Source organism: Rhineura floridana, chromosome 3 (genome assembly GCF_030035675.1).
Source record: "Rhineura floridana isolate rRhiFlo1 chromosome 3, rRhiFlo1.hap2, whole genome shotgun sequence".
Lineage (NCBI taxonomy): Eukaryota > Metazoa > Chordata > Lepidosauria > Squamata > Rhineuridae > Rhineura > Rhineura floridana.
Window position 1 is genome coordinate 215,063,473 of NC_084482.1, and position 12,760 is coordinate 215,076,232.

At 47.3% G+C, this 12,760-nt stretch overlaps 1 protein-coding gene across 3 annotated transcripts; it reads right to left on the minus strand.

Moving 5' to 3' along the window:
* Positions 1–2,836: 2,836 nt before the first annotated feature.
* On the minus strand, positions 2,837–12,338 carry LOC133381546 (zinc finger protein 436-like). 3 transcript variants are annotated; one of them, XM_061620783.1, is made up of 6 exons: positions 12,224–12,338; positions 8,251–8,761; positions 7,987–8,068; positions 7,196–7,278; positions 6,617–6,743; positions 2,837–4,388 (listed from the first exon to the last, which is right to left on the minus strand). In XM_061620783.1, exons 1-6 carry the CDS (start codon positions 12,331–12,333, stop codon positions 3,406–3,408), a joined length of 1,896 nt encoding a protein of 631 aa, XP_061476767.1. In that variant the 5' UTR covers positions 12,334–12,338; the 3' UTR covers positions 2,837–3,405. The 3 variants fall into 3 exon arrangements, with proteins under 3 accessions (XP_061476767.1, XP_061476769.1, XP_061476768.1); XM_061620785.1 differs by lacking the exon at positions 12,224–12,338 and adding an exon at positions 12,047–12,212; XM_061620784.1 differs by lacking the exon at positions 12,224–12,338 and adding an exon at positions 9,498–11,353.
* Between the last annotated feature and the right edge of the window lie 422 nt (positions 12,339–12,760).

A 12,760-nucleotide genomic window follows, 5' to 3' on the forward strand; every position in this document is an offset into this window, starting at 1 on the left:
AGAAGTCAGTGCCATTATTCCACAATTACGTTTGGAGTTTTTTTAGTATAAATTTTGCAAAGAGTTTCTGTACTTCACATATTCACAGAAATAGAAACAAAAGAAAATAATTTCCTATAGGAAACGTCACTAAAATTGCAAAGGAAATCAGACATATTCAAAGTGACCATCTGAACTATATCAACTGTTTTAATAATCTTGCTTCCTCCCTGCTAAAACAAGATCAGCACAGCACATGTCTTGTTTCTATTATTTGGGCTGATTGCAAGTGTTGCCACCACTCACCATATGCTCAGAAGCACGTTACCAAATTTTTCCAAGCTACACAGGAAGTGGATTGGACTGTGAAAGACCAACCCAAATGGTGTTTGCATTTTGACCAATTTGTAGGGCAGTACAATATCTCAGAGAGGAGTTCAGGTCTCCTGCTCCCCTGGTGCATTCACTATAGCTGCCCAATTTCCCTGCTTTTAAAAGTTTGATAGAATAGCTGTGGGCTATAGGTATGTTCTTAAACTGCAAGGTTTTTTGCCTATTAATGAATTTCCCTGCTTTTTAATCCAGGAGGTAAGAAATGGGATCCTGTCCAAGTTTGCTGAGAATGGATGGATAATTTGCATGCTTATTGAGTTCAATGGGATTTACTCCCCTGCAATCATGCGTAGGATAGGTGAAACTGGCCACAGAAGATGGGGAGGGGAGGAGGAGGAGGAGGGAGGGGAGGAAATGCAGAGGGGAGGACTGGGAGGGGAGGAGGCAGGATGGAGAGGGGAGGAGAAGGACAGGTTTGATCATTTGCATGTTTATTAAATTCAGTGTGATTTACTTCCGTGCAATCATGCTTAGCATAGGTAAAACTGATGGGGGGGGAGGGAGGGCTGAAGTGGACAGGGGAGGAGGGAGAGGAGAGGAAAGGGGAAAAGCAGGTCTGATCATTTGCATGCTTATTTTCAATGGGATTTACTCCTATGCAATCTTGGTTAGGATAGGAAACACTGACCATGGGGGAGGAGGAGGGGGAGTGGGAAGAAGCGTATTGGAGGGGGGCAAAGGAAGGTGGAGGGGAGAGCAGGTTTGATCATTTGCATGCTTATAGAGTTCAATGGTATTTACTTCCATGCAATCATGTTTAAGATAGGTAAAACTGACCATGGGGAGGAGGAAGGGGAGGAGGGGGAAGGGGAAAGAGGGGATTGGAAGGGGATGGGGAGTGAGGGGCAAAGGAAGGGGGAGGGAAGGGGCAAGAGGAGGGGATAGGAGGAAAGAGAAGGGAGGGTGGGTTTGATCATTTGCATATTTTTTGAGTTCAGTGGGATTTATTTCTATGCAATCATGTTTGAAAATGAAAATGGACTGCCTTCAAGTCAATCCCCACCTATTGCGACCCTTTGAATAGGGTTTTCATGGTAAACGGTATTCAGAGGTGATTTCACCATTGTCTTCCTCTGAGGCTAAGAGGCAGTGACTGGCCCAAGGTCACCCAGTCAGCTTCATGGCTGTGTGGGGATTTGAACCCTGGTCTCCCAGGTCGTAGTCCAACACTGACCCAGGGAAGGGGCAGGGAGTAGGAGGGGAGGAGATTGGGTGTGTGGGCACTGGGCAGAAGGGAAGCCCCTTTCCTTTCCAAAAGGAAAACATTGTAAACAGAATCATTCTTTTTCAGGCTTTCCCCCACCTTTTTATTCTACAGCAGACACATGTAGACTCCCACCCAAATGTAAACCAAAGCTTTCCCTGGCCACATCCACATCAGGCCTTTATTTCCCTTTGGACAGTCATGGCTTCTCTCAAAGAATCCTGGGAAGTGTAGTCAGGGCCAGTTCTAAAGAGCGGCCAGGTTGGGCACTGACCCGAGGGCCCCGGAGCTACAGGAGCCCCTGAGGGGCCCGAGGGGCCCTTCGCTCCCCTTCCACGATCCGCACCCCCCATGCCCCCCACTTACCTGTCAGCCGGCTTTTTAGCATTGCCTTTAATGAAGATGGAGGCCGCAGCTTCCCTAAGGTACTGAAGCCGCGGCCGCCATCTTAGTTGATGGCAGAGATGTGTGCACGTAGCACGCACGTGTGCCACCAACAAAGATGGCGGTGGAGGCTTCATTCCCCTTAGGGAAACGCGGCCGCCATCTTAATTAAGGGTAATGGTAAAGACTAGACAGGTAGGGGGGCAGTGGGGGGGCGGTGGGCGTGCGCACATGTGCACACACACACACACTGGGGGGCCAGGGCAAGCTGATGCCCAAGGGCCCCCACATGCCTGGAGCCGGCCCTGCTAAGATGCATCCAAACTCACAGGAAGGCAATGGTAAACCACCTCTGAATACCACGAAAATCCTATGAACAGAGCATCCAAAATGCAACACGAGACAGTGCTGGAAGATGAGACCCGCAGGTCAGAAGGCACTCACTGAGCTACTGGGGAAGAAGAAAGGACAAGTACGAGTAGTGCTGTGACTAATGACGCAGCTGCGTCAAAGCCGAAAGGAAGCCCAGAGGCTGATGCGCACAGATGCGAAAGGAGAGTCCGGGGTTGTACGACGCACACAATAGGAACATGAAATGTGGCATAAAGGAAGCCACAGACCTAAACTTACAAGATCTGAACAGGGTGGTTCATGACAGATGCTCTTGGAGGTCACTGATTCATAGGGTCGCCATAAGTCAGAATCGACTTGAAGGCACATAACAACAACAACAAAGGTGTTGATAGCTTTATCCACCATCAGTATGTCTAATCCTCTTTTAAAGCCATCCACGTTGGTGCTCATTACTGCCTCTTGTGGGTGCGAATTCCGCAGCTTAACTATACGCCGTACAAGAAGTAAGACTAAATTTCTATGTGCAGGAGAAGAAATAACATTTATTCTACTAGATAACTTGTGGTATGTGCATTTTCTGTTTACTTAAGATTGTCTCTTAAGTTGTATCTCTGACAGTTCAATAGTGCATACTGTTATGTGTCTACCCAGAAGTAAGCCCCAATGAGTTCAATGAGACTTACTCCCTGGTAAGTATGTACAGGATTAAGTTACCTCTAAGGTATACTGTTGACAAAAAAATTACAAAGGCAACTAATGAAGTACTAACATTTGCATTTTTCTTTGACAGTAGGGAGTTGCCGTATTGATCAAAATGTGTTTTAGTTGAAAGGAGTGAGGCCAAGAGGGAGGAGTGTAGTTTGAAGAGGAAAGTATGAGTTAAAGGCCCCACTAACAGTCTGTGCCACAGGGCCCCCAGAAACCTGGGGCCGGCTGTGTCTGTATGACCTCATTGGCCACTGCTCCTTCTAGCAGCCATGCCATGTCAAGAAACCACCAGCCACCACTGCCTTTAAGGTTTTTCTACTATGAATTCCTTGCTGTGAAGTGAGACTTTTCATGAAGCTGAAACTCTTCCCACGTGCCAAGCATTAATATGATTTCTCCCTACTGTGAATTCTTTGATGACGGTGACAGTGTGTACTTCTATGAAAGGTCTTTCCACATTCCAAGCATTGATATAGCTTCTTCCCTGTATGAAGAATTTGATGGGAAATGAGACTTTCCTTCTCAGTGAAGGTCATTCCACATTCCAAGCACTGGTACGGTTTTTCCACGCTGTGAATTCTTTGATGGGAAGTGAGACGGTCGCTCCGACTAAAGCTCTTTCCACATTCCAAGCATGTATATGGTTTCTCTCCTGTGTGGCTTCTCTGATGTGTAGTAAGGGTGGTGCTGTGACGGAAGCTCTTTCCGCATTCTAAGCATTGATACGGTTTCTCCCCTGTATGAATTCTTTGATGGTAAGTGAGACTGTCCTTCCAGATGAAGCTCTTTCCACATTCTAAGCATTGATATGGTTTCTCCCCTGTATGAATTTTTTGATGGGAAGTGAGATGGCACCTCCGAATGAAGCTCTTTCCACACTCCTGGCATTGATATGGTTTCTCTCCTGTATGCATTATTTGGTGGGAAGTTAGGCTATCTTTCCAGCAGAAGCTCTTTCCACATTCCAAGCACTGATATGGTTTCTCCCTGTTGTGAGTTCTTTGATGGGAAGTGAGATGGTCGCTCCGACTAAAGCTCTTCCCACATTCCAAGCATTGGTGTCGCTTCTCCTCTGTATGAATCCTCTGATGGGAAGTGAGACTGTCCTTCCAGCTATAGCCCTTTCCACATTCTGTGCACCGATACGGTTTTTCCCCTGTATGAATTCTCCGATGGGAAGTGAGACCGTCCTTCCAGGAGAAACTCTTTCCACATTCCAAGCATTGATATGGTTTCTTCCTGTTGTGAATTCTTTGGTGGGAGCTCTGACTGAACCTCTCTCCACACTCCAAATATTTATACGGATCCCCCACTCTGTGGATATGGCCATGGTCTCCCTTATTCTTGGTTTCCAATTTGTCCTCTTCTGCAATGAAGATGGAAAGTGATTAGCGTCTTAGGAGAACATGGAGCTTCAAATGGAACAATACCAATTAACACTTGTGGTGAAGGAAGAACTGGAGAGTTTTAGATGGGAGGTGGGTCTTACTGCAGAACTGCCTCTGTTGATGGGCATTAACTGACAACTGGTGTGTTATATACTGCTGGATTTGGACTGTGGAAACCTGGGTAAAGTTTCAGCTCATGGATGAAGCTCATTGGTTGATCTTGGGTAAATCACTCTCACTCTCAGCCATCTACTTCACAAGGTTGTTGTGCAGGTAAATGGAACAGCCATGTGCATTCTCTTCTGAAATGTTAGGAGCAATGGAAAGATGCAAATATGATAAAATAAAAAGGACTTGGCCCCATCTTTCACGGACAGAGGATGTCATTTGCATGCAGAAGGTTCCAACGTCAATCCATGGTTTCTCCAGCTAAAGCAGCAGTGGGGAACCTTGCACCCAAGGGCCTAATCGGGCCCAGCTGCAGTCCTAATTTGGCCTGTGAAGTTGTTTTCTTCCAACCTGTGATATCAAGGATTTGCAGCTGAAGACATGGCTGCAAATGAACAATCAGGAGCTTAAGGTGCACATAGGTGGAGCTCCCTGTCAGCACTGATCGGCCTGACAAAGAACCCCACTGGAATTTGCTGCAGTGCACTCGATGGGGCTCTCAGTGCTGAGCAGCTGACGGATGCTCTGAAGTCCATTTGCAGTAGGTTTAAATGCAAAGCCACTGCAAACGGACATCAAAGGGGATGGCTTTCATTGCCAATCAACTGATCGGCGCTAAGAGCCATCCTGTTTGAAAGTAAGCTCTCGGCATCAATTAGCTGATTGGCATTGACAGCTAGCCTACAAAGGGTTTCAGTGAGTCCCTCTGAAGTTGTTCCCTGATGTCATAATGATGTTTGGCGAATGGCCACCTATCCAAGTTGGGCCACAGGACTGGGGGAAGGATCTGGCTCACTGGCCAGATCTAGTTCCTCACCCCTGAGCGAAATGATCTTGGATGGAGTCACTGGATGTGCTGTGCATCTGGAGACTCTTGGGAGATGCTGTCTGTCAGACCAGACAATACTAGGCAGGATGGGCCAATAGCTACGGCAGGGCTCTTCCATCAAGTTTCTGCAATGCCTCCAGTCTGTATTGAGCACATTGTACCACATCTGTCTCAGCACATGGGGAAACGTTATAGTGATAAATTACAGATGCCTATGACAGTTACAGTTGCTTATAAAACACAGTGAAGCCAAATATCAAAACATAAATAATTGGGAGGGGAGGAAAAATGAGAGGAAAGGGGGAAATAATCAAGCACTACAAAGGTTTGTAAATAAAATCAACAGAGTAAATATAACCTCACAGTGGGGAGGAGAGCCTGGCTGGCAGTCCAGAGTCTGTGAGTTCAAATCCCCGCTCGTGTCTCCTGGGCGTCAAGGGCCAGCTAAAGATCACCCCCACAGCGAGTGGCTCGGTGGTCACGTGCCCTGCCACCTGTGCAGCTGTGGGCAAGCTGCATAGTCCCAAGGAGCCCAGTTGACCCCAGCTGGCAGTTGCGGACAAGGAAGGGGCTGGCTTGTGCAGCTGTGGCAAGCTGAGCAGGGAAGGACTAGCCTCAGAGGGAGGCAATGGAAAAACCCCTCTGAATACCGCTTACAATGAAATCCCTATTCATAGGGTAGCCATAAGCTGGGATTGACTTGAAGGCAGTCTGCAAACAGGAAAAGCTATCTGTTACCTGCTTGAACAGAATCTTGGGTTTCAGAGCATGTGTAGAGTTCTTTGCAAAAGGCTGGTTCTCGAGCATATTTGAGCATATATGATGTTTCCAGGAAGGCAAATGCCTCACATATTTATGGGAATCTGAGATCAGCAAACCTGCTTCTTTTCTGAGATGGATTGTTGCTCGACCCAGTCACTGAAACTCCAGCTCTGGTGTCAGTGGTCAGTTTGGCCAATGACTGGTTCCACCTCCCTAACAACTCTGAAACTTACATTTCAAAAGGTCTAGCCAGTTCATAGCAGTCTGATCATTGCTTACAGTGGCATAGTATATTCCAAGACAAAACAGGAGATAGTCGCCCAGGCGACTTTAACTGCAGGGGGATTAGAATCCAAGAATCTGTAGGTGGCGCTGTTGAGTTACCACATCACACATATAAATAAATGACTTTCAAGACAGGTATTATGACCCAACAGGGAGCCTTACCGAGAGAGGCCACGATCCCACAATTCTCCTCCATGACTTCCGCATGCAGCGCTCTCTGGTCAGGATCCAGCAGAATCCACTCGTCTTTCGTGAAATACACAGCCACCTCCTCAAAGGACACTGATCCCTAAAAAGGAAAAAAAATCATTTCCCCCTCGTAGACAGCATAAAGATGACCTGTTTATTGTGTTGTTTCGTATCTAGTAATTGCTCTGTTCTTCTAAAGGGATTGTTTCATTTTAATAACAGATGTTTCTATCTTAATCTTTGTGTAACTGGGTTTTATATTTTGTAAACCGCTTAGCCCATTTGAGCATTAAACGTTATATACATGAATCAATACTGCTGCTACTAATAAATAATACCAGCAACATCCAAAAGGCTAGTGAAGGTGAGGCGGCTGGTCATTATTCTAAGGACGTAGACATTCACGAATGGCATTCGCAGCCTTTGTTAAGGACAGCTTTGACCGAAGGAAAGAGGAGGAAAGAAATGTGTTCAGTCCCAGGGAGATGAGCAGGGGACAGAGGCACCCTGACAGCCCCCAGCCTCTCTACCCCCAATTATCCTTCCCCCTACCTGATCCGGTGCCACAGCAACTGCTTCCCCTCTGCCACAAAGAAGAGATGCCTGAGGAGGTCTTGCCGGCATCATTCTGTCGCCTGTGAGAGACAAAGATGGAAGGAAGCCAGTAGCAGGTGCCTGTCTCAGAGGTTGTGGCTCTGTGATGCATGTCTGAGGGCCCATCTGTACTATACATTCAAAGCAGTATTCGACGACTTTAAACAGCCAGGTAGTTTGTAGTGGTAACAATCCCTCTTCCCAGGGAACTCTGGGAACTGTGGCTCCATAAGAGGAATAGGGGTCTCCCAACAAGAGATGGATTCCATAAAAGAAGCCACAGACCTGAACTTACAAGATCTGAACAGGGTGGGTCATGACAGATGCTCTTGGAAGTCGCTGATTCATAGGGTCGCCATAAGTCGTAGTCGACTTGGAGCCACATAACAACAACAAATCTCTGCACCTTTTACGTAGTATTTCCCAGGATTCCTTGGGGGAAGCCATGACTGTTTAAAGTAGCATGATACTGCCTAATTGCACATGGGTGCCGGAAGAAGTTGTATTTTTTGAGTGTTTGTACCCATTTTACATTTCAATTGGGTGAAAATGTCTCTCTTTCCATCTTTGGGCTTCTGGCACAAATCAGAGGGCCACGAGTGAAATGTGTAAAGAAACACATTTTTGAGTTGTGAAAAAGGCTGGACACAAGCATCTTCGCCCCCGCCCTCAAAATTAAAGGAGTCCATGGGTTGATCTCAAAACCGACAGAGGGAGACCAAATTGCGATGCAACCCATTCATCCTTACCCAGTGGCCTCTGTCTGATGCCCAATGGAGTCCCGTCTGCCTCATGGAGGTCCGGGTTCACTCCTGCAAACAGACGCTTTCCCTGAAGACATCAAATGGGGAGAAAGATTAGAAACAAAATGAGAGGCAAAACCCTGTGGGGTTTTGGACATCTTTCCTTTGATGATTTCCAAACAAAGGCCGGGCAATTAGTTGAGCATTTTGGGGATACGCACCCGCACATTCTGAGCCCCTTGGAGCTAACCAGATGCAACGCTCTCTCACCTGCTGCTCTGCCCGCTTCTTGTCCTCTGCTCGACTCAGCAGGAAACCTTCGGCCAGGGCCACCGCCTGGGAACTGGTCTCCGCTCCACATTCCCTCACCCAGCTCGCCATCTCCAGTGGAAGGACAGCCAGGAACTGCTCCAGGATCACCAGGTCCAGCATCTCATTCTTCGTGTGTCGCTTTGGCTTCAGCCACTGATGGCAGAGACGGTGGAGTCGGCTGCAAACCCCTCGGGGTCCCTCGGCCTCCTGGTAGTGGAAATGCCTGAAGCGCTGGCGCTGCACTTCTGACCCGAGGGTATCTTCGCCACCTGCACTACTGTTTCGCACTGTTCTTTCCCAGAATCCTCCACTGCTCCTCGCCTGGGCGATCCGAGAGCCCCTTCCTGCTTCAGGGCCAGCTGAATCTTTTTCCTTCATCTTTGATTTGTGCTCCAAGGAAGTCTCCAACCGGGCCCAAGAGACTCCTCCCTCTTCTGCCAAAGTCTGTCCCAACTGGAGGTTACAAGTCCTGCAAAGCCAAAACATTGTTGGGCGAGAGAATGATTACACTGCCAGAACAGGGAAAATTTTCCCTGAGGAAATGTGGATAAGTCTGGCTAACAACCGGGTCTTCTCCCATAAGGAACGGCAGGCGAACGGCAGCACTAATCTAAGATGAGCTTGTGGGGAAGTTCCTTCATGTGAGGAGGGTGGATTTAAGCCCTTCATCTTGTTGAGGGCCAGAAGGTGCAGCATCCATCCTGCAGATCTTTCCCTCCCAACTCCTTCCCCTCCATGCACAGTCCCAGTCCCAGACACCCATGAAGACCTCTTCTTCCCCCCAAACACAAGAACACACGAACACAAGAAGAGCCCTTCTAGATCAGGCCAATGGCCCATTTGTTCCAGCATTGTGTTCTCACAGTGGCCAACCAGATGCCAATGGGAAACCTGCAAGAAGGACCTGAGTGCAAAGAACACTCTCCACTCCTGCAGTTTCCAGCAACTGGTTTTCAGAAGCTTACTGCCTCCACCTATGGAGGCAGAGCGTAGCCATCATGGCTAGTAGCCACTGATGGCCTTTTCCTCCATGCATTTGTCTAACCCTCTTTTAAAGCCATCCAAGTTGGTGGCCATCACTGCCTCTTGCGGGAGCAAATTCAGCTATGTGCTGTGTGAAAAAGTACTTTTTCTTTTCCAGCTCTACAACATCCTATTTGAGGTGAGGTGACCAGGTGAGGAATGCACAGTTTTATTTTCAATACCTTTCCTAATGATCCTTCATGGCATTTGCCTTTTTCACAGCTGCTGCACACCGGGTCGACATCTTCACTGAGCTATCTCCACCTCGACTCCAAGGTTTGGTTCCTGGTCGGTCGCCATCAGTTCAGACCCCATGATTGTATACAGTTATGTGAAATGAAGTTTTTTTGCTCCAATATGCATAATTTTACACTTGTTTCCATTGAGCTGCATTTGCTATTTTACTGCCCTTCACTCAGTTTGGAGAAGACCTTTTGGAGCTCTTCACAATCCCTTTTTCTTTCAAGAACTCTGAACACTTCAGTATCATCAGTAAATTTGGCCAACTCTAGATCAGTTATGAACAAGTGAAAAGCACAGGTCCCAGTACCCATCCTTGGGGGAATCCACTTTCTACAGCCCTCCATTGTGAGAACTGTCCATTTATTCCTACTCTCTGCTTTCTGCTACTCAACCCATTCCTGATCCGCAAGTGGACCTCTCCTCTTATTCCATGACTGCTAAGCTTTCTCAGGAGTCGTTGGTGAGGTACCTTGTTGAAAACTTTTTGAAAGTCGTTGACACTCTCAAAGAACTCTAATAGGCTAGTGAGACAGGACTTCCTGGTGCAAAAGCCATGCTCGTTCTGTTTCAGCAAGGCTTACTCTTCTATATGCTTGATTATTTTATCTTTAACAATACTTTCTATCAGTTTTTCCAAAACAGATGTTAAGCTAACTAGCCTATAATTTCCGGGATCCCTCCAATCCCCTTTTTGAAGATTGGCGTTACATTGGCCACTTTCCAGTCCTCAGATATGGAGGCGGATTTGAGGGACAGGGTACATATTTTTATTAGAAGATTTTTTTATTATTCATTATTTGAGTTCTTTGAGAACTCTCAGGCAGATGCCATCCAGATGTGGTGATCTGTAAGGTTTTTATTTTGTCTATTAAGCCTAGAACTTCATATCTCATCACGCTATATGCCTCAGTTCCTCAGACTCCCTTCCTGCAAAAGTTAGTTCAGGCAAAGGAATCTGCCCTATATCCTCCACTGTGAAGACAGATGCAATGAATTCATTGAGATTCTCTGCAATCACCTTATCCTGCTTTGGCACACCTTTGACTCCCTTGTTGTCCAAGGGTCCAACAGCCTCCCTAGAGGGTCTCCTGTTTTGAATGTATTTAAAGAATTCTTTTTGGTTGGTTTTTATGTTTTTAGCAATGTAAAGCCCTCAGCTGCAGCCCTTCTTAGCTTTGAACGCCGCGGCTTGGTGACAGAGCAAGGAGGTCCCACAATGGGCTGAGAAAGATCCACTACTAGACATCCTGGAGAGAGGTGCTGCCAGTCAGTGTAGACAATACTCAGCTTAGATGGACGAAAGGTCTGACTCTATAGGAGGCAGCACCTGTATTGTTGTTGTATGACTCCCTGCTTTCTGCCATCTTGTCCTCCAGCCTCACTTACGCTAAACTACACTGAAGTTGGGTTAACCAGAGGCTGTCCCTCAGCTGAAGAAATCTTTCTTCCTTCACTGTCTGACTTATAACTTACTAATCCACCGAATGCATGTAAACTTAAAACCTACGTTTCTGATGAAAACGTTTAGATTTATGTTTTAATGGTTGACTGTAAAATCAAAACAAACATTTCTTCTCTGCCTCTGAGGGCTGGTATACTGCTTCTATGCATGGAGTTCTATTGAGATGTTTCCATTAGCTTATGATTTTTGTTTGACTATTTACCTTTTGTTTCATTTTTGTTAACTGTTAGAATTGTGTAATTTTTTTGGTGTTGTAAGCTGCCTTGACCATGGCTTAGCTATGGAATGGCGGCATACAAGTAAATGATGATGATGACTAGGGTTGCCAGGCTCAGGGCCTGAGACTGATCCTGTATCTTTAGGAGAAGAGAAAGTCAGCCAGGTGCAGGTGTTCTTGCAACACTGTAATGGGAAAAACCACAAGGTGGAATTCTCCCTCCCCCCTCCACAACTTTTAAAGATACAGAAGACCTCTGGGTTGCCATGCCCACCCTCCAAGAGGTCTTCTGTATTTTTTAAAGTTGCGCAGGGGGAAGGGAGAATTCCACCTTGTGGTTCTTCCCATTACAATGTTGCAAGAACACCTGCACTTGGCTGACTTTCTCTTCTCCTAAAGATACAGGATCAGTCTCAGGCCCTGAACCTGGCAACCCTAATTGATTACTCTGCTCACAGCCACTCGCTCTGCACTCACCCCACCCATTTCCAATATCCCTGCCCTGAAACGGGTATAACAGCATAACAAAGAGGAAGCAGAGAAGGGTGGGGGGGGGTTCAGCTCTTTTATTTCTGCCCTCCCCAAGAACAGTATTTCTAATATCCCAGCTACCTGTCAGTTGGGCTTTTTATTCAATCTCAAAAGATCCCCTTTGCGTCTTGGGGGTTGCGTGTCTGAAAGGGCGCCTCCAGCAGGCTGGATAATAACGCTGTCTGATCAATGGGCGCATAAATTCTAACTGAAGTGCGATTGAGGAATCACTGCCATGAGATCAACTCAGCATTGCAGATCTACTTTAACACACGCACCCAAAAATTGAAGGGGTCCTCTTGGGTTTGCAGAGAGGAGGAGGGGAAGAAGATCTTTTCCCCAATGTGGGTGTTGTAGAGGATCCTGGATGGATCAGATGAACAGGCCTCCTATGCGTCCCCCCCGTGACTCCACTTCACCCCAATGCACAAAATGGGGGGGGGAGAAAGACTCACCAGATCCCTACAGGGGCCACTGATTCAGCGCCTGGGAGCACAAAAAGGCCACTTTCGCCCCCTCCCCAAGCCAGGAAGGGCTGCGGTGCTTCAGCAATGGAGGCCCCCATCCCCTTCCTTCTCCCCCAAATCCTTTCCTCTCTAGGAATCAAGTTCAGTTCATTTTAACCCTTGGCATGCTACACAGAATCTTGTGGAGCACACACAGAAGGGAGTTTTGGCCTCTGCTGGCCTGGTGGCAGTCACTTCAGGCTCCCAAATGGACGTGAGGGGAGATGGCGGACAGACCGTGGAAAGACGCCTGCTGGAGACCAAAGGGGCTTGGAGGCAGAGCCGCCCCCTCCTGCCCCTACTGTGTCTGATGTTTCTGCCCCTCTTTTGTTGTTGTTATGTGCCTTCAAGTCGATTATGAATTATGGCGACCCTATGAATCAGCAACCTCCAACTGCATCTGTCGTGAACCACCCTGGTCAGATCTTGTAAGTTCAGGTCTGTGGCTTCCTTTATGGAAGCAGTCTATCTCGTTTGGCCTTCCTC

Coding starts and splice junctions, on each gene's coding strand:
- LOC133381546 (XM_061620783.1), bottom strand. CDS start 12,333: ATGGGGGCCTCCATTGCTGAAGCACCGCAGCCCTTCCTGGCTTGGGGA. Junction 7,279..7,986: donor CATCAGACAGAGGCCACTGG/GTAAGGATGAAT, acceptor TGTCTCTCACAG/GCGACAGAATGATGCCGGCA. Junction 6,744..7,195: donor TTGCTGTGGCACCGGATCAG/GTAGGGGGAAGG, acceptor TTTCCTTTTTAG/GGATCAGTGTCCTTTGAGGA.